The sequence below is a fragment of the Balaenoptera borealis genome (assembly GCF_965194805.1).
Source record: "Balaenoptera borealis genome assembly, chromosome: 5".
In the NCBI taxonomy this organism is placed as follows: domain Eukaryota; kingdom Metazoa; phylum Chordata; class Mammalia; order Artiodactyla; family Balaenopteridae; genus Balaenoptera; species Balaenoptera borealis.
The window spans coordinates 11,632,351-11,657,060 of NC_138862.1; the positions used below are offsets into that span (position 1 = coordinate 11,632,351).

The 24,710-nt window shown below is 38.3% G+C and overlaps 1 protein-coding gene across 5 annotated transcripts in view; it reads right to left on the bottom strand.

Moving 5' to 3' along the window:
* The window catches only part of ITSN1 (intersectin 1), a 227,964-nt gene that overhangs the window by 84,570 nt on the left and 118,684 nt on the right, over window positions 1-24,710 (bottom strand). For 4 of the 5 annotated variants that reach the window (XR_014245461.1, XM_082395043.1, XM_082395040.1 and 1 more), the window contains exons 17-19: window positions 11,487-11,614; window positions 8,303-8,532; window positions 6,347-6,468 (exon numbers count right to left, since the gene is read on the bottom strand). Coding sequence is in view for 4 of the 5 variants with exons in the window: in XM_082395043.1 (XP_082251169.1) it covers window positions 6,347-6,468; window positions 8,303-8,532; window positions 11,487-11,614 (480 nt within the window). In the remaining variant the exon portion in view is untranslated. Of the gene's footprint in view, window positions 1-6,346; window positions 6,469-8,302; window positions 8,533-11,486; window positions 11,615-15,125; window positions 24,707-24,710 lie in introns of those variants that run through there. The other variant, XM_082395041.1, reaches the window with a different exon arrangement.

Sequence of the window (24,710 nt, forward strand, 5' to 3'; positions counted from 1 at the left end):
ACACAGGGTAGATTCATCTATCGGTGGCTGTAAGTCAGGGGGATTTTGATATTAACAATATTGGTCTTTTTAAAAAATTAATTAATTAATTAATATTTAGTTTTGGCTGCGTTGGGTCTTCATTGCTGCACGTGGGCTTTCTCTAGTTGCGGCGAGCGGGGGCTACTCTCCATTGCGGTGCGCAGGCTTCTCATTGCGGTGGCTTCTCTTGTTGCGGAGCATGGGCTCTAGGCGCCACCGGCTTCAGTAGTTGTGGCATGCAGGCTCGGTAGTTGTGGCTCGCGGGCTCTAGAGCACAGGCTCAGTAGTTGTGGCGCACGGGTTTAGTTGCTCCGCAGCATGTGGGATCTTCCCGGGTCAGGGCTCGAACCCGTGTCCCCTGCATTGGCAGGCGGATTCTTCACCACTGCACCACCAGGGAAGCCCAACAATACTGGTCTTAATACAATTTCATTTAATCAGCCCCACAGCAACACCTCAAAACATTTGGGGTCATTCTAATGAAACATCAACGTGGGAAGCATAAACCCCAAATGTTGCTTAAATGTCTGGGAATATGTTACAGACCTAGTCTACGAACTGTTAATAATTATGCACTGCATACTGTAGGGCACTGATGCAACAGTCAAATGCACACAGCGTATCAGGTTCAAGTACACGTAGCTGAAACCCAATAATATCATATTTCTTTTCTCAATGTTTATATGCTTCATGACCGCCATCTTCATGGTGACACTAAGATTTTTAAAGCCTCTGACCTTGTCACAAAGAAGGGTAACAGAAATCCCCTCTCCCCTCACAAGCAGGACAAAGGGCAGGGACAGCAAACAGGTTTAAACTGTGTACCAACTTAGACCCACCGGTGCAGCTGCCTGGGATGTGCTGCAGAATGTGGGGAGAAGCACATGTTTCGTACATTTGCTAGTTTGGAAATAAAAGGTTTCCCCCTAAACTCCTGGATGAGGATATTAAAACTGTTTTCTAAAGCGCTAATCTAGAGGTCGGCAAAATTTTCCTTAACTCTCACAGCGACTCAACTCTGCAGCTGTAGCACAAAAGCAGCTGTAAGCAATATGTAAATGAACACGCCTCAATGTGTTCCAGTAAAACTTTATTACAAAACAGGGGCTTCCCTGGTGGCGCAGTGGTTGGGAGTCTGCCTGCCGATGCGGGGGACACGGGTTCGAGCCCTGGTCGGGGGAGATCCCACATGCTGCGGGGCGATTGGGCCCGTGGGCCACAACTGCTGAAACCTGTGCGCCTGGAGCCCGTGCTCCGCAGCGGGAGAGGCCACCGCAATGTGAAGCCCGCGCACCTCAACAAAGAGTGGCCCCTGCTCACCGCAACGAGAGAAAGCCCGCGTGCAGCAAAAATAAAATAAATAAATTCATAAAAAAAAAAAAAAAAAAGAATCAACTCCCCCCAGCCCTCGAAACTGCTGAGGGTTCTGAGGGCTGGTTCTGAGGGCTGCAGGGAGAGGCGAGGTGGAGAAGCAGCATGGGGTTTCTGTGAAAAACAAAACAAAACAAAACAAAACAGGCATGGGCTGGATTTGGTCCACCCCTGGAATCAGGTATGTGCTGATCCCTCAACACAGCAATGGCTCAGATGTTAAGATTATGGAAATCTAAGAAAGGTAGGAAATAAAAGGTACTGACTACATTGAAAAAAAACAAAACAAAAAAAATCCCCAAAACAATTCTCCATCAAGAAAAGAAAAGGAAAAAAGAATGAGTTTAAATTGCTACAAAAGAAACACTAAATTAGAAGATAAACAACTTTCTGAATGAATTGACTGGTTGATGACTGACAGCCCCTAAAGAAGTCTCCTTTTTTGGATATCTCTAAGAAGAGGATATTTTCCAGGATGACTTGGGATTAGTCCTGACAGAAAAGAGATTAGGTTAGATCAGTGGTTCCCTAAACTGACTCCCTGATAGAACCACCTGGACAAGATTTTGAATCCTAAATATGGATGAAAAGTTCCCACAGTCTCTGGGGATGAGCCCTGGACTGGTTGTGGGGTTTTTTTGTGTTTTTTTTTAAGGTCCCTGAGCAGGATTGATGCACTCAGCCTTGCACCATTTAAAACCAGCTGAGTAGATGATCAGCCTGTTTTCTTAAGATAAACTTCAACTAAATGGCAGTGAGCAGAGGTGTTCCAATTTCTTTTTTTGTCTGGCCACGTGGCATGTGGGATCTTAGTTCCCGGACCAGGGATCGAATCTGTGCCCCCTGCATTGGAAGTGTGGAGTCTTAACCTCTGGACTGCCAGGGAAGTCCCTAATCTCTTATGCTATTCCAATACATTGTGGAGGTCAAATTGGACTTATTCACCCTCCAGGTATTGGGACCTCCAGATCAGAAGACAGGCCATAGATTTTCAAAGTATCTAAGCCTTAGCTGTCCAGGTCAAACTCAATTAAGATGTTTCCATTCAGAAGTCTTCCCTGAGCACCTTAGTTCACTCTGATTTCTTTCCTCTTTTACATTCCTAGCAGTTAGTGAGAATTCATTGGGAACTTCATCACACAATGGCCTTTTCATGTGTTTCTCCCTATTTTTCTAAAGAGATTTTAAACATATGAATGGTAGAATTATCTTATATTTTTTTGTATTATCAACAACATTTAGAACGGGACTATATATAAAATACCACTTTAATTTTTGTTAATCATGAAAATATATTTTTGGAGAAAATTGGGCTGATACTCAAGTTTTTTTAACAGCAAAATATTTTTTAAAGCCCCCTCCAAGACTGCCTACATTAAAACAGAAAACGTTACTAGACTTCTAAAATCTAACAGGTATAGTTAGCTACTTTTCAAAGAAGTTTGAGAAATCTGAGAAGCCGATGATTACTGTGCCCACAAAAGTAGGTGAACTCCTGATTATTCAACCAAGAGAGATTGCTAGGAATGTTCTATTGCGTATTTTTCACGATTCTGTTTCTCAACTGCAAACTTCATGAAATAAAAAAATTGCTACTATTACATGTCCATTTCCAATTGTTGGGTACCAATTGTTAGCCTCACAAACATAATACAGTAGAATGCCATTTGAGGTGTCTTGCTGCACCTTGTGGTACAAAATGAAGACACCACCGCTATCCCCTCAGCAAGAGAAAACAGTATGCCTCACAGCACAGCCCCTTCGTTAACATATGTGGGATGTCTGAGATAAAATAAACACCATTCCAGGCCTGGGGAGACCTTCTCTGTGAACAGTTGTCGAAGTTGGATTTATCTTTAGTGTTTCATTAAAAATTACAAATGTTAATACATTTGTAAACATGAATATAGAAGTACATAGAATTAAACATGAAAGACACCTCTCTAACTGCCCAGTGGTAACCACTGTTAACAGTTTGATGCCTATACCGCGAGACTGTAAACTATATATGTAAAAACATTCATACACACACACACAGCTTTTAATTTAACCAAATGCAACTATGCTCTACATATTGTTTCTGCTTTTTTACTGGAGTTTATTTGTATATGTAGATCTGTGTAATTTTTTAAAACATCTTCATTATATTTATTGTTTAGCTGTATCACAATTTATTTAAACTATTCCCTTACTGATGGATACTGGGCTGTTCCTTGTTTGCTTTTACCAACAATGCTGCAGTGAACATCCATGGACACATTTATCTGTGCACTTGCTAAAAACAGCCTAGAGGAGGGAGAGTAACAGAATTCCTAGGTCAAGGGGAATGAGAGTTTTAAATTTGAATAGGTATTGCCAAATTGCCCTCCAAATGGCTTAGCCAATTCATACAACCACGCTGACAATGTATATTGTATCCACTTTCCTACACTCTTGACAAAGCTTAATATTATCAAACTCTTAAACTTGCTCACCGGAGAGATGGAAAATGCTATCTCATTTTTAAAATTTGCATTTTCCTGATCACCAAAGAAAGAAGCATCTTTTTTGTATTTTTTAAAAAATCATTTACTTTTCTTCATCTGTATATGTCTCTTTATATCCTCAGCCAACATTTTAAAGCTGTGGGTTTCTTTCATATTAACTTTTCAGAGTCTTTATGTAATATGGATAGTGACCCTTTGTCTCCTATGTATTTTGCAATCTACAGGATTTAAGTTTTTAATATTGTCAAATCTGTCCATTTTTGTCATTGATGGCTTCTAGTTTTAACTCAGAAAGGCATTTCTTAGAAAACTATTCCAATATTCTCCTTAAAAAAAAAAGCCTTTTAAAAAAGAATTTTTTAAGTTTAAGTTTAAGTTTTAAGTTTAACCTTAAACTTGGAATTTATTTTTGTCCATGATCTGAGACAGAGACTTGACCTAATAATTTGCCAATATGGAAACTTCAAGTTAGTCCTTACATGGAATCTAGCAAACAGAAACCTGGTAACACAAACATTTACACCTTTTTCTTCATTTTCTATTTTAAGCACAACTTACTACACAAACTCAAAACATCTTTTTACTGCCACGACAACACCCAAAGGTATGTGTGCTTACACAGAATTAAAGTGATTTAAGAGAACAAAACATTTAATAAGATGCAGACTTCCTGACAGTCACAAGGCACTCACCCATTCCCCTTTAACCTCCACCAGGAAAGCAAAGGTTTGAAAACAAGGCAAAATACATGTTTAATGAAATGCTTCATTCTCATGGTATATTTACACTCTATTCTTCTAGTGGGGCTGATGCTTAACTAGTCAATTTGAGGAAAAGGACTCAGTACCATTGTAACAAGACTATGTTTCAAAAAAATAGCAATATATACACATTAAAATACAGATCATCTGTAACATTTCCTTATGGTAATATTTGGTAACACTTCCTTATCTCAGGAAGAGAACATTACTTTTCTGCACTTTGTGTTGCAACAAAATCCAGTTTCAAATATGTTAGGCTTTTTTTTTTTTTTTTTAAAGCAGTATAAAAATCAACTTTGTAATGAGGTCTTCTCTGCTATGGCTTTGTACCTTCATAATGTTTAGATTCCTGCTATTGCATGGTATTTAGATAATTTCCAATTAATCTGCTTTAAAAAAGGCACAAGATATTTCAAAGACCAGGCAGGAGGAATAAAGCAGCCTCAGGCCATTAGGAAACAGAAGACAGGGAAGAAGCTGCGAAACACTCCGCCCGGGTCACCATTCACGTGCAGTGTGGTGTGTCCACACTTGAGAGAAACCAGCAGTTCTTTCTGTAAAGAATGAATGAGGCTGGCGCCCAGGCATTCAAAACTCTGTGCTGAATGAAGGCAGAGAGATTACTGGAAGAGGGTTTTGTTATTGTTAAGGAGATGTTGACTTTGAAAAATTCTGGAGCATTGGGCACGACTCCCTTATTTCCAGCCCATAAGAACTAGAGAAAAAGCTATCAGAAAATAAGTGGAGAAGGGATTGAGTTCTTTGAGTACCAAACATACTGTTCTTTCTATATATTTTGACCCATGAAAGATCACATACTCTAAATACAGATACGATGCATAAACGGAAGATGAATGCATGAGTAATTACAGTGACTGCATGACACCCTTTTATACTTCAAAGACATGGGTCCTAGTATGGGAAGTGTGTTTGCCTCAATTCTTAACTATCATAGTTCTTAAAAAAAATTCTGAACCATTTCCATATTAAAAAGAAAAAAAAAAAGCCAACAGTAATGCAAAGCTTAACCATTTCTAAGACTTAACGTTAATAACTGGATTGAGGAACTACTATTTTCTTTTAGGAAATAATTTAGGTCAACCACATTGCTTTATTCTTTCTTAAACTGGTTACTATAGTTTTAGTTACAATCATAAGATTATTATTATAATAATTAAACAAGCTGTAACAAGCAAAGTTCTACACTCTTTCATCTGTTCATTTATAGAGTAGGAAAGCAGGTTAACTGTATTTAATTCATTACTCTTCACACAATTCAAAGTTTACACAAAGGGAAAAAAAGATGCTTTGACCCAAAGATACAAAAATTATCAGTGGCAACTATGAAAATGATGATCAAGCATTTTGCATTTAAAACTATTTCTGAAAGACTACTTTTAATATCTAAGTAGTAATCTAAACTCTAAAATTACCAGAGCTTTACAGATTTAAAATTATGCAAGGCTATGTTAAGAACCCATTTTCTTTACCAATTCTATTTTAAAGTGATGCTGGGATACGTTTTTAAGTGCCAACTTTCATTCTAATAGAAAAGGAAGAAGAGTGAGGCCTTACTTCAAAAACTCAAATGCTGGATTACTGGATTTCACACTCACCAACCACTTTACAATTGTCAAATAAAGTACAAAAAGAGGACAGATGGCTAACCATCAACGGAAACCACGCTTTCGCTGGAGTCTTTCTTACCATGACTATATCTCCTGGCTGGATCGTGATTTCATCGTGACTTCTGGACTCAAAGGGATACAGTGCTCGGTAATACACCACTTTTACATTGTCCTGTGCAGAAATGCTCAGTGGGCCTTTTTCTGTTTACGAGGAAAGAAGGAGAAGGGAACAAAAGTAAAACGTTACACGGAACACAAATGCATGACCCAAGCCAAATTACAGACATCTATCTCCTCTGCTGCCTATCTTAACATCTGAACAATTTCCATCTACTCAAGGAATTTCTGAAACACATAGTGAGGATGTGTTTGGTTCTGAAACCAAAGGAGAGCCAAATCTGATGTCAGCAACTAGAACCCATCAGAGAGGTCATTAGTGGACGTTAAACCAAGGTCATCCCAGTGCCGAGTGCAGTGAGGCTGCCTGAAGTCCCCGTTCTCTGCTCCCTGGCTTAGGCGTCAGCAGTGCGCATCTATAAAGCATCCAGACCTCTTTCCCCCCATGCAGGGTGTCTAGCACGATGCAGCGGTTCGAATGTGACGCAAATTTGAAACAGCCAACCCACAGGGGACAGGGCAAAGAAGCACAACTTTAACTTTCCATATTAAGAGACATGGAAAGGTTGATGTTTTAGGCCCTCAATGTGGTGATGTAAAACATAAGTGCTGATTTCACCAAGAACCGTTCTTATTGATCATTCAATCGTAATTCCTGGTGAACTACAAGTCCTAGAGAAAAAAATGAACCAAAGACAGACCCTAGATGAAAATAATGTAGCTTTTCAATGAAGTAAAATTTTTAAAAATGCACATGAGCAGAGGATATTGTGGATCCTGATTAATAACTACTCACAGCCCTCTGAACTGTTTTACCCAAGAGCTGCAAGTATTTTGATACACACCTATTTTCTCTGAAAAGCCGTGAAAGTACTATCTTTGTGTCATCTTGAACTGAATGATGTGCATAATTTCCCACTGACCAAAGGAGAAAAAAAATCCTCATTTTATACCAAGAGGACGCATAAGGAACTTAAGATCAAGTCATGGTGAAATAATTTTCAGATCAAAAAAAATATTAAAACATATATTTTGTCCTCGTATGGCACAGGCTCCTGTGTGGATCTGATGGCTTGCCAGTCTTTCTCCCTGGACTGCATGCATCTTGAGGCAGGGAGGGTGTCGGCCAACTCTGAACCCTCACTCCCATCCCTGCCCGCTGTGCAAACAGGAAACAAACATTTGTCATTTGCCAAACAAAGGAAAAGGCCATCACTTTCCTCAGCTGAGTATTATCTCCTAAGCTTTACAATATCGTACAGCTACAAGAGAATTCAAAAAAATACATTCTAGTTTGCATCTGATAAAAGGGATAACGTTTTCTAGCCATTTCAAAGTCTTTCATTTATCGTTATTTATAAAGATGTTAACTTATGTTCAAAGGGCAAAAATAAAAAGTTTCAAAAGGTAAGAACACAGCTGTATGCGGTGCAGACTAAGGACAGTGAATGTCACGTCACTATAGGCAAGGGGAAGAAGCACCACTTCCTGCTGCTGAGACAGCTCTGAAATTCCCAGAGAAAATAACAAAACAGAGAAGCAGGAAGGGTTATGACCTCCATTTGGAATACAGGTGTATGAATGGGGTTTGGCAATGAAACTTCATGCCACTGTCGTCTGCAAAAGACTTCTGGATGCCAAAGGTTGGCACGGTGCGGGGAGAACTAAACAGACATCTGATGATGCTAGAAGATGAACAGCTGCACCGTCCAAAAAAAGACACTGATGTTCTCATCGCTATGAACACAGCCAAGATAGAGCCTGATTAGACATGAATATTTCCCAAGAGGATCTGGGAGAACAGGACTTTTTTTTTTTAATTTTTATTTTATATTGGGGTATAGTTGATTTACGATGTTGTGTTAGTTTCAGGTGTAGAAAAGGACTTATTTGTTCACATAATTTTGGCTTCTCATACCTGCGGTGGACCAGGGTGCTTGGACAGCTGGCTTAGCTGGCTCTTGTTGTTGAAGGAAAAGCCGACTCAGCTTGTCTTGCATTTCCTGTTTGCCCTTTTCCTCACTGTCCTTCTTTTTGACACTCTCTTCCCTTTTGAGTTTTTCCTCCTCGTGGGGTTTTCTTGGCCGCTGATGCTCATCTTCTTGTTGCACGTGCTCCAGCCACTGCTGGCCCCTTTCCTGAGCTCGTCTGTCAACAAAATGCCTGATTACAGCAGGGAAGCAACTCCAAGTTAACACTGCTGTGTGGCCCCTTTGCACAAAGAGCCCCATCTAGTCAATGGGATGCTGAACACCAAGGGATATTGTTCTTCAGATGGAGGGATCTGAATCAATGAAACAGAGGCTCTCAGGGCTCCCTTTCTGAGTGAGATGAAATCACATGATTTAGAAAAACACAGAAAGAAAATTCCTGATGTAGCTAGCTTATAAAGTGATTAGAAAAATCACAAAAATACTTCTCGATTTTAAAACTGGCATATAATTGCAAAGAAAAATAAAAGGCATAAAACACAGGAACATAACTTCCATGAAGAGAAAGTATACCCAGCACTGCAAATGAAATATTGCTTAAAGAAGTCCATGAACAATTAGATCACTGAGGGGACACACCGTATGTACACGCACACAAGTAGCTCCCCAGAACTGAAGCGGAAACCAACAGGTGATTTTGAACCCTTGAGGTAGTAACCATCCCTTACTAAGCAACAGTTTCTATATATTTTACTGAATTCGACTACTTTGTTTTTCAAACTAGCTGACACAAAGAGATAAAGTGCAATTAAATATAGGCCTTGAAAAATATGATGGCCTCAACCTGAAATCCATAGGAAAAGATCGGGGATGATTTTTCCCTCTTTCCATAATATTTTACAAAATCAGAAAACACTTTAAATGATCACACTTTAAATGAAACTAATGTGGGACTTCCCTGGTGGCACAGTGGGTAAGACTCTGCACTCCCAATGCAGGGGCCTGGGTTTGACCCCTGGGCAGGGAACTAGATCCCACAGGCATGCCACAACTAAGAGTTTGCATGACACAGCTAAGGAGCCCGCCTGCTGCAACTAAGGAGCCCATGTGCTGCAACTAAGACCCGGTGCAACCAAATAAAGAAAGAAACTAATGTGCAATAATAAATGATACCATGTTAATAATAACTAGTCCTCCACACTTGTTAACTACTTTAACCCTCACACTAGGTAGGTAGGTCCTATCATTATCATCCAAATTTTACAGATGAAAATGAGGCAGAGGGAGTGAATGACTTGTCCAAGGTCATACAGCCACACCAGCTTGGGGACCACTTCAGGCAGCCCGGTTCTAAAGTCTACAGCATGAATCACTAGCCTGTGACATGGCCAACGCACAAAGGTCATCTCCTGGAACGAGGAAACTGCCAAGGGAACATGATATAAACAAATAAAACTTTTATTCTCCATTTAAAAAATATTATATTTATTTCTACTCTGTAGAAACGTGAAGCTTTAGTGCAGTAGAATTCTTTTCAATTTAAATCAAGCATTTCACTTACAATTTTCAAAACATCTTTTAAGAAAGCACAAAAGACATTTTTTGGAGGGGTAGGAGTGTTAATTGTTATTCATAACAACAAATAAAATTTGCTTAACATATTCCACCAATAAAGGCCACCATTTATAAAAGCATATAACCACGTAATTTCTGAAGTTAAAGTTTGGGTGCTATTTATCATACAATTGTAAGCAGAAAATTTAAACTTTTATATTATGTCACTGTATGTGTATTTCTACTCTGTAGGAATGTGGAACTTCGATGCAGTGTATTGTGAATAATAAACTTTGAAGATAAGAAAATGATGGAGTTAATCAACATATCCAAGGAATTAATCCCTGGGACAAAATCCTAGACCTACCTCCTTCCACCAAGAGAACCATAAAATAGTCCTCTAAATTGGTTTGAAACCCTACCTACCCACTGGCATGATAAAAAAAAACAAAACACCAAATGCAAAATACAATATGTACCCATAATAAAAAGTGCTGCAAAAGTGCGCCCTGGGGACTTCCACAGTGGTCCAGTGGTAAAGAATCCATCTTCCAATGCAGGGGACTCGGATTTGATCCCTGGTTGGGGAACTAAGATCCCACATGCCGTGGGGCAACTAAGCCCACATGCCACAACTACTGAGCCCACTTGCCTCAATTAGAGAGCCCACATGCTGCAAACTACAGAGCCCATGTGCTCTGGACCCTGCGCGCCACAACTAGAGAAAAGCCCATGCACCGCAATGAAGATCCCGCATGCCACAACTAAGACCTGATGCAGCCAAAAATTAAATTTAAATAAATAAATAAATATTAAAAAAAAAAAATGTGCACCCTGGCAGTTAAACTGAGCTCAGCCCAGTAAAATCAGTGACTTGCCTAAAGTATGAGTTTCTTCATTTTTTTAGTCTAATTTCAATAACCAATTTTTATAATTTACACTATATCATTGGGATATTTGGTCATTTTTGTTTCTTGGGAGTCTAAAATCAATTTGTAGTTTAAAAAGCAAATATCCAATAACAAAATCAGACACACCAAAAGTGAAACAATAAATTTCTACAATTTACTACGAAAGGTTACAAATAAAAATAGAAGACTACAGACACAAATATTCAAACAAAAATGTGTCTGTGTCCTAAGCAGCAGCAGCAACAGCAAATTTTGTCCTTTTGTACTCAAGTTTCATTTGCAGTTGAAAAAAAAGAAGAAAGAAGATGGCGTGGTATACTGTCTGTCTCACTGGAGAAACCCTGTGTGGCCACTGAGCTCAGGGACTTTGATTTCAAACCCAGGACTCTGATGGCCACTGTTATTAAAAGGCTGTGAACTGGAAACGTATTTTGGTCATTGGCATGCAAATGAGCATACCAAGTGTCCCAATTTCTTGTATAATTCCATTTATCTACATAGTCGTAGCCTGAGAGAGTTCTGGGCACCAACCAAAAACTTTGGGGGGTACTTATACATGCAAAGATTTATATATACATGTGCCCACACACACATTAAAGACTGAAGGCTCTTTCTGGTGCAGTAAGAACTTGGAGAAGCCCGGCAAAGAATAGTAAATACTCAAAGTTCCTTCCAGAAGGGTCCACAATCCACTGAAAAGACTCACCTTTGGGCTTCTCCTTTTTGTTTTTCTAATTCTATGATCTTTCGCTCTTGTTCTTTCTGTTTCAGTCGTTCAGCCTCTATGGACTTCTGCTTCTGTAGCTGCTGCTTATTATGTATTTCTCTTAGTTCCTATAAATGATCAAGAAACAGTTCATGTAATGACATGCGCTGATAGACATTTCCACTGTTTATCAGCATGCAACATTTCATAGTGAGGAAGCCTAGACACGTAGGAGATAATACTTCAGGTTTGAAAAACGTTACCTTGGAAAACTAAAATCACTCTACATTTTGACATGACTCATCTCCAGAAGCTGTTTGAGATCATATTTTAGTGAGGTATAACACACTGCACCATGGTCCATGAGGTGCTTTAGAAGGAGCTTGCTAGGGACGAGCATTAGAAAAACTATACTGCTGAGGACTCAGCAACAGTAATGGAACTCAACCAATTTTGAGACATGGTGATGATCATGAATGGAATCTTAAGATTCTTTTGATAATAATCAACACCAACCTCCACTGGCTTTGAAGATGTACACACTTCTTCATACACTCGCTCCACTAAACCATTACAACCTCACCTCCTTCTTACGACATGCTGCTTTGAAACAAAACGACATCCCTCTCCTCCACAACTTTGAGTCTCCCCCTAGGGTATATTTTTCTTCGAATCAGACCTCTTCCGAAGCATCTTTTCTTATTAAAACCATGTGTGAAGCTGTCAGCTGCCCCAAACTAAGCCAGCAGTCAGATGGAAAGTAAAAAGCTATAATTTGATTATCACTTTGGATCCGATTTCCTCATTTGATACTAACACAGGAATAACAGTAATTTCCTTAGCATGCTACTGAAAATAAAGTGTATTTTATGATATTTGAAGTACTCAAGTCAGAAGTTTAAACACCCAAAAATATGAAGAACAAAGAAATGCCTGTTGGTGAGGGAAAACCCTCTGATTCCATAGGAATCAAATGGTTGCTAACAGATTCAGTCACCAAATCTCTTCTTACTTGAGTCAACAATAAATCAGACAAGTCAAAGTGTCCAGTAGAACCAAGAGTAAAGTTCCAGTTGACTTCTTGGTCTGGCTAACTAGGCGGGCAGCCAAGGGGTCTATATGGTGAGATTTAAGAACTAAGGCCTGCCCTGTCTTCTCTTGATTTGCTCACTGGTAAGTCCAGATGGGTAGGTTTCTTCCTGCCTTATTTCTACTTTTAGATTTCATTCACAGATCAGACGTCAAAGGTAGAGAGATGGTCTGAAGAAGATCAGCGTTAAAATGCACTTATTCCTAGAGAAAAGCCCTAAGAGTGAGGCTAACCTTTTCCTACTAGCTAGACCGTTCTTAAGATAAAGTTAGAATGTATGTAACAAGCATTCTGTATACCATAAGTGACATTGAGAGGTCCTAAAAGGGATCAATGCGATACGAGAAAAAGTTTAACTGGAGATCAGAAGGTTAGGGGGAGCAGGTACTGGGCAAGGAGGAAGGACTGGAGAGAAGGAGGCACTTGAAGAGGGGGAAGGAAGGAAAGAAGAAAGGGGCTTCAGTAGAGAACCCAGCAGATGAGCCTGGGAATAACCAGACAGGATGCAGCAGGAAGACACAATTTTGTAAGGCACAAATTGAAGGACTATTCCCTGTGGCTGCAGCCATGGGCATGTGACTTCCAAATTATGAAGGGTACTTGAGACAGGAGTTTAGCTATAGAGGGGCCATGGAAGGCCAAGAATGGAAACTGGAACATAATGATGACGCCTTGGTCTGTTTACAGTTCTAAGAGACAAAAATCAACATCAGGAAAAAAGAATTCCATTTTTCATCATCTTTCTCACTGCTATACCATGGGATGTAAAACTTTAATGTGCTAAAAGTTCAGCAGTATTGCTTTTCATAGTAATTTGGAATCAAGCATAAATAGTAATCTCTAAAAACATGAATAAAAAATCTGGTTAATATTTGGGATTTGATATTTCAGAGACAAATGGAAAATAAGGGTCAATTTCTGTTAGAGTTATTTGCACTCTTGGTTCAAGTTAATATCTCTACGTGAAAAAGAAAACTGCAGTGGAATGCTATTAATCAAAACTCTATATGTCCTAAGAGAGGAAGCCTAAAGTTAGCCTCTGCATAGACAGGGATGGCCCACTCTGTCACTGACCCAATGGCTGAGACCCTTTAAAAAGAAGGGTAAGAAGTGATGAAGATTAACTTTTCTTCTATTTTCAAATCTCATCTTCAACTGCACAAAATTCTCAAATAGGTTCAGAAAAATAATTTATGGCAACAGACTATAATTAAAAGGTACTGAACTGGGAACAAAGATACCAGGATTTTAATCTCAGGTCCCTGATATGCACCACAAGCTAAATCAGAGTAGACAATCTTTAGTTTTTGTTTGTTTCTTTTTTAGTTTTAAGATCTGTTAAATTGTTAGACATTGTTCATCACCATAAAAATTTATTCTCTATTTACCTGTGTCTCTTTTATTTAGGATTTTATTCTTATTACATTAACTAAAAAGGTATAACCAGTAAGCAAAATAATTCTAAGCTGAAATTAAATACAAAAGAGTAAGAAATGACAGAGGAGGGGACTTGTCTGGTGGCGCAGTGGTTAAGAATCCACCTGCCAATGTAGGGGACACGGGTTCGAGCCCTGGTCCAGGAAGATCCCATATGCCGTGGAGCAACTAAGCCCGTGCACCACAATTACTGAGCCTGTGCTCCGCAACAAGAGAAGCCACTGCAATGAGAAGCCTGTGCACCACAACAAAGAGTAGCTCGCCACAACTAGAGAAAGCCCACGTGCAGCAACGAAGACCCAGCGCAGCCATAAATAAATAAATAAATAAATAGTTAAAAAAAAAAAAGAAAGAAATGACAGAGGAGGAACCTGATTGTATATTAAAACAGAAAAATTCTTACTTCATCCAGGAAAAATGTATTTTAGGCATAGTGATATTCAAAACACTTAACAACACGTACTTACTGCACAAGCGCTGGCCAGTTAGAATGGACGCCGGCCATGATGTACCAATGCATCAGGTAGACCGGGGCACAAATGAAGATTTTTCATTTTAACAAAGAATTATATTGCATATTTCCTTTCTATATTGGGCTCTAGTAATTGGATATTAATTTATAGATCAATAATTACCAGATACAAAGTCAAGACAGATGGAAATAAAGCTAGCAACATATTATGAGGGACTATAAAATGAAAAGCAATAAGAAATAAACTTAAAGAATCTATAGGAAAAAATCACGTTAATGAGAGTTTGAAAACAATTTTTAAATGTTTCAAATACATGAAGGAAGATATTTAAAAAAATTTAAAGCACATTTTTTTTGAGTATAAGAGAATTAGAGGATAAGCTGAACCTATCTTTGGAACTGTCTAAATAAGCTGCAGCTTCAAGTACCTCCAAGGAAATGGAGCTTGCAGGAGCCATAAAATAACAGATGTCAAATGAGGTAACAGAAGGCTCTGACATCTTATGATCCAGATTTGAAGACTGCAAAATTTTTCTGTCATTTCCTTCATCCAAGTCAAATACTGCTGAGATACACAATCCAGTGTAAGAAAATCAAGATGCTATGAATAGGAAGGCATTCTGGGTTTTCCTCTGCTTCCTTGGACTTGGGAGTTTAAGATGGCATGAACCAAAATAAGCAGAAAATGTATGATTCCTCAGTTGATTACTTTTTTTTTTTTTTTTAAAAAGCTGAACTTCTGAGACGGCAACCTATAGAATGAAGGAATATAAACTAAAAACTAGCTAACAACTTGTTTTTCTGTGCATGACAAGGAGCAACGGGTCCTTTCACATGGGAGCTGAGGGTTGCCCTGTTCCTTCATTCCTTTTCAATACCATTTAAGAAATTCAAGTATAAGTATAGTTATTTACAAGTTGCCTTTTAATTCTTTCAGGGAAAACATTTTTCGGTGACAAATAAATCTGGTGTTTTATTAAATTTTTTATTTACTTAGGAAATGAGAGAACTATTGGGAGAAGTAGCTAAGAAAAACTTCCCCACACAAATCGTATCAACTCTCCTGGTGACCAGCCTGATGTAAGTGACCCTGCAAATTCTGTTAAATCTTGTCATGGTTATTTCTCTATTATAACTAAGATAAACAGAACAAATAAGAAATTACTGCCATTCAAAACTCAGTATCTCACTTGTAGCTCTTTCTCAAATTAACTTACTTTTTTCTAAAATAAGTAACTCTACAGTCACATATTTATTTATTGGCTGGATATTTATCTAGCAATATGGTATTGAGTGTACAACTTTGTTGACCTTTCTTCTGAGTTCTACTCAAGGGTATATGTTTTACACTAGATATACTGGACAATAGCTTAATATTAACTCCTAATAAAGTATGGTGACTTTCTTAATAAATAAGAAATAAGCATGCATTCAATAAGTTTTAGCTACAAATAAATATATAGGAAAAATAAAACTCCTATAAAATGCATAGTATATATAAATTAAAATAAGTTTTTTTCACCAATAATATCTACAGAATTCTAAGATAAAGCAGAGTTTCTTATCCAGGGTCTATGAAAAAGCTTTGGCTCTGTGAACACTATGAAATTACATGCAAACTGGGGTATATTGGCATTTTTCTTGCTGAGAAGGCACATAGCTTTTATTTGACTCTCAAAGGGATGTTGGATCAAACACAGATTATAAACCACAATAAGAAAATGACTGGCAAATAAAGATTCTGTCTTATATTAGTTAAGATTAATGAAAATCAGCTTGCTTTTAAATTTCTTCCTTCAACCAAGGGGGAAAAGTCACTTACCTCCCCTAAGGAATTAAGATATTTGCACCATAAAACATCTTTGGACATCCTGTGGCATACAGCCAAAGTATTTCAAAAGCAATATGCTTCACAAATTGAATACTCAAGAAGATCCAATATTTTGCCCTGAGAAATATGGCTCACTTTCAAGTTTACTAAAGACAGTTGTTCTATTGCTATGCAAGTGGCACAGAATCACTTAATTAAAAAACTGTGACTGTTTCTCCTTCATTTGGTTTTAGAAACACTCAAAAGTAAATGTATTATGTGAAGTGATATTACATAAAATATAAAGAAGTATCCACCTGGGGTTCAAGATGGCGGAGTAGAAGGACGTGCGCTCACTCCCTCTTGCTAGAGCACGGGAATCACAACTAACTGCTGAACAATCATCAACAGGAAGACACTGGAACTCACCAAAAAAGATACCTCACATCCAAAGACAAAGGAGAAGCCGCAATGAGATGGTAGGAGGGGAGCAATCACAATAAAATCAAATCCAATGACTGCTGGGTGGGTGACTCACAAACTGGAGAACACTTATACCACAGAAGTCCACCCACTGGAGTGAAGGTTCTGAGCCCCAGGTCAGGCTTCCCAATCTGGGGGTCTGGCAACGGGAGGAGGAATTCCTAGAGAATCAGACTTTGAAAGCTAGAGGGATTTGATTGCAGGACTTCAACAGGACTGGGGGAAACAGAGACTCCACTCTTGGAGGGCACACACAAAGTAGTGTGCATATCAGGACCAAGGGGGAAGGAGCAGTGACCCCACAGGAGACTGAACAAGACCTACCTGCTAGTGTTGGAGGGTCTCCTGCAGAGGCTGGGCGTGGCTGTGGCTCACCCCAGGGACAAGGACACTGGCAGCAGAAGTTCTGGGAAGTACTCCTTGGCGTGAGCCCTCCCGGAGTCCGCCATTAGCCCCACCAAAGAGCCCGTAGGCTCCAGCTCTGGGTTGCCTCAGGCCAAACAACCAAAAGGGAGGGAACTCAGCCCCAGCATCAGCAGAAAAGCAGATTAAAGTTTTACTGAGCTCTGCCTACCAGAGCAACACCCAGCTCTACCCCCCACCAGTCCCTCCCATCAGGAAGCCTGCACAAGCCTCTTAGATAGCCTCATCCACCAGAGGGCAGACAGCAGAAGCATGAAGAACTACAATCCTGCAGCCTGTGGAACGAAAACCACATTCACAGAAAGACAGACAAAATGAAAAGGCAGAGGACTATGTACCAGATGAAGGAACAAGATAAAACCCCAGAAAAACAACTAAATGAAGTGGAGATAGGCAACCTTCCAGAAAAAGAATTCAGAATAATGATAGTGAAGATGATCCAGGACCTCGGAAAAAGAATGGAGGCGAAGATTGAGAAGATGCAAGAAATCTTTAACAAAGACCTAGAAGAATTAAAGAACAAACAAACAGATATGAACAATACAATAACTGAAATGAAAAATACACTAGAATGAATCAATAGCAGAATAACTGAGGAAGAATGGATAAGTGACCTGGAAGACAGAATGGTGGAATACACTGCCGCGCAACAGAATAAAGAAAAAAGAATGAAAAGAAATGAAGACAGCCTAGGAGACCTCTGCGACAACATTAAACGCAACAACATTCACATTACAGGGGTCCCAGAAGGAGAAGAGAGAGAGAAAGGACCCCAGAAAATATTTGAAGACATTATAGTCGAAAACGTCCCTACCTTGGAAAAGGAAATAGCCACTCAAGCCCAGGAAGCGCAGAGAGTCCCAGGCAGGATAAACCGAAGGAGAAACATGCCGAGACACATAGTAATCAAATTGACAAAAATTAAAGACAAAGAAAAATTATTAAAAGCAACAAGGGAAAAACGACAAATAACATACAAGGGAACTCCCATAAGGTTAACAGGTGATTTCTCAGCAGAAATTCTACAAGCTAGAAGGGAGTGGCACGATATATTTAAAGTGATGAAAGGGAAGAACCTACAACCAAGATTACTCTATCTGGCAAGGATCTCATTCAGATTGATGGTGAAATCAAAAGCTTTACAGATAAGCAAAAGCTAAGAGAATTCAGCCCACCAAACCAGCTCTACAACAAATGCTAAAGGAACTTCTCTAAGTGGGAAACACAAGAGAAGAAAAGGACCTACAAAAACAAACCCAAAACAATTAAGAAAATGGTCATAGGAACATACATATCGATAATTACCTTAAACATGAATGGATTAAATGCTCCAACCAAAAGACACAGGCTCGTTGAATGGATACAAAAATAAGACCCATATATATGCTGTCTATAAGAGACCCACTTCAGGCCTAGGGACACATACGACTGAGAGTGAAGGGATGGAAAAAGATATTCCATGCAAATGGAAATCAAAAGAAAGCTGGAGTAGCAATACTCATATCAGATAAAATAGACTTTAAAATAAAGAATGTTACAAGAGACAAGAAAGGACACTACATAATGATCAAGGAATCAATCCAAGAAGAAGATGTAACAATTATAAATATATATGCACCCAACCTAGGAGCACCTCAATACATAAGGTAACTGCTAACAGCTATAAAAGAGGAAACTGAAAGTAACACAATAATAGTGGGGGACTTCAACACCCCACTTTCACCAGTGGACAGATCATCCAAACAGAAAATTAATAAGGAAACACAAGCTTTAAATGACACAATAGACCAGATAGATTTCATTGATATTTATAGGATATTCCATCCAAAAATAGCAGATTACACTTTCTTCTCAAGTGCGCACGGAACATTCTCCAGGATAGATCACATCTTGGGTCACAAATCAAGCCTCAGTAAATTTAAGAAAACTGAAATCATATCAAGCATCTTTTCTGACCACAACGCTATGAGATTAGAAATCAATTACAGGGAAAAAAACGTAAAAAACACAAACACATGGAGGCTAAACAATACGTTACTAAATAACCAAGAAATCACTGAAGAAATCAAAGAGGAAATAAAAAAATACCTAGAGACGAATGACAATGAAAACACGATGATCCAAAACCTATGGGATGCAGCAAAAACAGTTCTAAGAGGGAAGTTTATAGCAATACAATCCTACCTCAAGAAACAAGAAAAATCTCAAATAAACAATCTAACCTTACATCTAAAGGAACTAGAGAAAGAAGAACAAACAAAACCAAAGTTAGCAGAAGGAAAGAAATCATAAAGATCAGAGTAGAAATAAATGAAATAGAAACAAAGAAAACAATAGCAAAGATCAATAAAACTAAAAGATGGTTCTTTGAGAAGATAAGCAAAATTGATCAACATTTAGCCAGACTCATCAAGAAAAAGAGGGAGAGGACTCAAATCAACAAAATTAGAAATGAAAAAGGAGAAGTTACAATGGATACCACAGAAATACAAAGCATCCTAAGAGACTACTACAAGCAACTCTATGCCAATAAAATGGAAAACCTGGAAGAAATGGACAAATTCTTAGAAAGGTATAACCTTCCAAGACTGAACCAGGAAGAAATAGAAAATATGAACAGACCAATCACAAGTAATGAAACTGTGATTAAAAAATCTTCCAACAAACAGAAGTCCAGGACCAGATGGCTTCACAGTGAATTCTATCAAACATTTAGAGAAGAGCTAACACCCATCCTTCTCAAACTCCTCCAAAAAATTGCAGGGGATGGAACACTCCCAAACTCTACCAGGCCACCATCACCCTGATACCAAAACCAGACAAAGGTACTACAAAAAAAGAAAACTACAGACCAATATCACTGATGAATACAGATGCAGAAATCCTCAACAATATACTAGCAGTCAGAATCCAACAACACATTAAAAGGATGATACACTATGATCAAGTGGGATTTATCCCACGGATGCAAGGATTCTTCAACATACACAAATCAATCAATGTAATACACCATGTTAACAAACTGAAGAATAAAACATATGATCATCTCAATAGATGCAGAAAAGTTTCTGAGAAAATTCAACACCCATTTATTATAAAAGCTCTCCAGAAAGTGGGCATAGAGGGAACCTACCTCAACGTCATAAAGGCCATATACGACAAACCCACAGCAAACATCATTCTCAATGGTGAAAAACAGAAAGCAGTTACTCTAAGATCAGGAACAAGACAAGGATGTCCACTCTCACCACTATCATTCAACATAGTTTTGGAAGTCCTAGCCATGGCAATCAGAGAAGAAAAAGAAATAAAAGGAATACAAATTGGAAAAGAAGAAGTAAAACTGTCACTGTTTGCAGATGACATGATACTATACATAGAGAATCCTAAAGATGCCACCAGAAAACTACTAGAGCTAATCAATGAATTTGGTAAAGTTGTAGGATACAAAATTAATGCACAGAAATTTCTTGCATTCCTATACACTAACAATGAAAGGTCAGAAAGAGAAATTAAGGAAACAATCCCATTCACAATTGCAACAAAAAGAATAAAATACCTAGGAATAAACCTACCTAAGGAGGTAAAAGACCTGTACTCAGAAAACTGTAAGACACTGATGAAAGAAATCAAAGATGACACAAACAGATGGAGAGATATACCATGTTCTTGCATGGGAAGAATCAACACTGTGAGAATGACTATACCAAAGCAATCTGCAGATTCAATGTGCAATCCCTATCAAGTTACCAGTGGCATTTTCTACATAACTAAAACAAAAAAATCTTAAAATTTGTATGGAGACACAAGAGACCCCGAATAGCCAAAGCAATCTTGAGGGGAAAAAAACAGAGCTGGAGGAATCAGACTCCCTGACTTCAGACTATACTACAAAGCTACAGTAATCAAGACAATATGGTACTGGCAAAAAATCAGAAATATAGATCAATGGAACAGGATAGAAAGCCCAGAGATAAACCCATGTACCTATGGTCAACTAATCTATGACAAAGGAGGCAAGGATATACAATGGAGAAAAGACAGCCTCTTCAGTAAGTGGTGTTGAGAAAACTGGACAGCTACTTGTAAAAGAATGAAATCAGAACATTCCCTAACACCATACACAAAAATAAACTCAAAATGGATTAAAGACCTAAGTATATGGCTGGACACTATAAAACTCTTAGAGGAAAAGATAGGAAGAACACTCTTTGACATAAATCACAGCAAGATCTTTTTGACCCACCTCCTACAGTAATGGAAATTAAAACAAAAATAAACAATTGGGACCTAATGAAACTTAAATGCTTTTGCACAGTAAAGGAAACTATAAACAAAACGAAAATACAACCCTCAGCATGGGAGAAAATATTTGCAAACCAATCAATGGGCCAAGGATTAATCTCCAAAATATATAAAGAGTTCATGCAGCTCAATATTAAAAAAAACAAACACCCCAATCCAAAGGGCAGAAGACCTAAATAGACATTTCTCCAAAGAAGACATACAGATAGCCAAGAGGCACATGAAAAGCTGCTCAACATCACTAATTATTAGAGAAATGCAAATCAAAACTACAATGAGGTATCACCTCACACCAGTTAGAATGGGCATCATCAGAAAATCTACAAACAATAAATGCTGGAGAGGGTGTGGAGAAAAGGGAACCCTCTTGCACTATAGGTGGGAATGTAAATTGATACAGCCACTATGGAGAATAGTATGGAGGTTCCTTAAAAACTAAAAATAGAATTACCATATGACCCAGCAATTCCGCTACTGGGCATATACCCAAAGAAAACCGTAATTCAAAAAGACACATGCACCCCAATGTTCATTGCAGCACTATTTACAATAGCCAGGTCATGGAAGCAACCTAAATGCCCATGAACAGACGAATGGATAAAGAAGATGTGGTACATATATACAATGGAATATTACTCAGCCATAAAAAGGAATGAAACTGGGTCATTTGTAGAGACGTGGACGGATCTAAAGACTGTCATACAGAGTGAAGTAAGTCAGAAACAGAAAAACAAATATCGTATATTAACACATATATGTGGAATCTAGAAAAACAGTATAGATGAACCAGTGTGCAAGGCAGAAATAGAGACACAGATGTACAGAACAAACGTATGGACACCAAGGGGGGAAAGTGAAGGGGGTGGTGGTGGGATGAATTGGGAGATTGGGATTGACATATATACACCAATATGTATAAAATAGATAACTAATAAGAACCTGCTGTATAAAAAAATAATAAAATAAAATTCAAAAAAAAGAAGTATCCACCTGAACAATATGGATGGCTTTCCTTTTCATAAACATGACATTGCATAAAGGTTTGTGAAGAGAGAAAAAAAATGAACGAGCAATGGGGGGCAGTGGGGCGGGGGCTAAAAAAGACTAGCAGTTAATGAGAATATATTGCTAATTTGGTCATCTAACTTTTCTGAAGGATTACTCTGCTTCTGGTTTTTGCCTCAGGCTATCTCTTGGAAAAGAAAGACAAAACCAAACATACCTTGATTAATTACTAGAAATTCATGAACTCAACACTATAAATCAAAATAAAACTGTGGAGGACACATCTCCTATTTACAACAGTCTTGGTACTGTTAATATTAAATGGACCTCTTAGGAAACTGATCTAGGTACCAGCAACAGAAATTTCAGGTGTTTGTTTTGTCTAGACCTAACACCTACAGAAAGTCAGAAGGAGAAGGGCTTTTATTTTTTTTCCCCACACTCCACCCAAGACACTCAGCTTGAATCTTTCCTGGCTTCCACAAAAAACTTCAATGAATGGCAGAAATCTCAAAGCCTCCAGACCCTTCTTGTCCCTGGGAGTCAGCTTGATAAAGGAAGAGTGCAATTGGCAGGTCCTTCTCTAAGCCTCTGTTTACTCATCTGCAAGACTTGGCAGGTAGTACCTGTCCTACCTACAGCAAAGGGAAGGTGCTATGAAGAGCAAACAAGTGAATCCATATGGAAGGAAATGCCTTGTAAACTGTCCCATTTCTATACAAATGTTAGGGGGAGAGGGGAAGTTACAGATTTTACAGGTAGGCGTGCTTTTGTATAAATAAACATCACTTTACTTCTCACCCAGGGATATTTTGTAGCACACAATAACAGAATTTTTAAAAGGACTTTTGAGTCTTTAAATGTAGTAACTTATCCCAATTAAGTGGTTGTGAAACAAATGGAAAGTTATTAAAGAAAGCCAATCAACAAACCCAACAAAGAGAGGGGAACTCCTATCTGTGTGGAAAAATCTGAAAAATGACCATTTCAAAAGAGAAATTTTACCCATATCAAGGTAAACTGATATTCCATTATTGCAAAATTAGAAAATGTATTCATTCTTGATGTAAGAAAAGTCAGAGGAGTATAAAAAAAATATTGATTGGCTATTTAAATTCCGAAAAGGGGTAGACTAACATTTTAAAACATGCTTAAATGTTACTTCTAAATCTGGAGTCAGTATTCAACCAGATAGTAAGTCCAACTCCCCATGGCACAAGGCGGCAGTGACTGTATCATAAGTGCTATAGAAGAGCCAAAGAGGGATGAATTGGGCAGCATGTATGTGCGTGTCTGTGAAGGGGCGAGGCAATAGGTGAACAAAAAACGGGAGAAGAACTAGAAAACCCTGTGCTTTCTGCAATAGAAGTAGCTAACTAAGAAATTTTTCTGATGTCTCCCAAGAGCCTTTGCTAGACACCCATATATTCCCAGAAAGAGAAAATGGACTCCATTTTGTCCTGAAAAATCTGTGTTTCCCCCAAATGTCTCAACTTTATTTATAAAGCAATATCCCATTGTTTTAAATACATGTCATTCTAAAGGATAAAATTGTCAAGGGGTTTGGCTAAAGAAGAGAATTAAAAAAAAGAAAACATTTTTTTCAAAGACTGAGTTCTGCTTTTGTCCCTTTCCCAAATCACCTTTTGTTAAGTATTTTTGAAAACCCTCAAAAGAAAAACCCACACTATTACTAAAAAACTCAACCAACCAACAAGCCTACTGGTATGGCACAGAATCTGATGTACAATGTCTGTTAACTATTTTGAGTCTTGGGAGCGTTCTAATTATTTTTCTACATTGAAGGAATCTGTGTAAAGTTTCCACAATCACAAGTACATTGAGAGTTAGAGCATTTTATTACTTCTGTGCAAAAGAGGTCTTTTCAAAAGGATCACAGAGGTAAAAATAAAATTTAATCTTGAACAAACCATGAAACAGCCAAACATTAATCTACTAACATAAGAAAGCAATACTGTAATTTGAATTCACACTGATTTCTCTTGCTGTCTCTGCATCTCCTCTTTCTGTATCTTTTTCTTTCCTTCCTTGTTTCCCTTCGCATGCATTTTTTTCCTGACTTCTCATTCTGTTCTGCAGTTCCTTCTCCAGATCTTTTCTTTTCTCCCCTGGTTGCTAAACATTTTGCCTTTCACTGCCTTCATAATGAATGAGGCTGCCATGAAAGCAAGTGTCTGA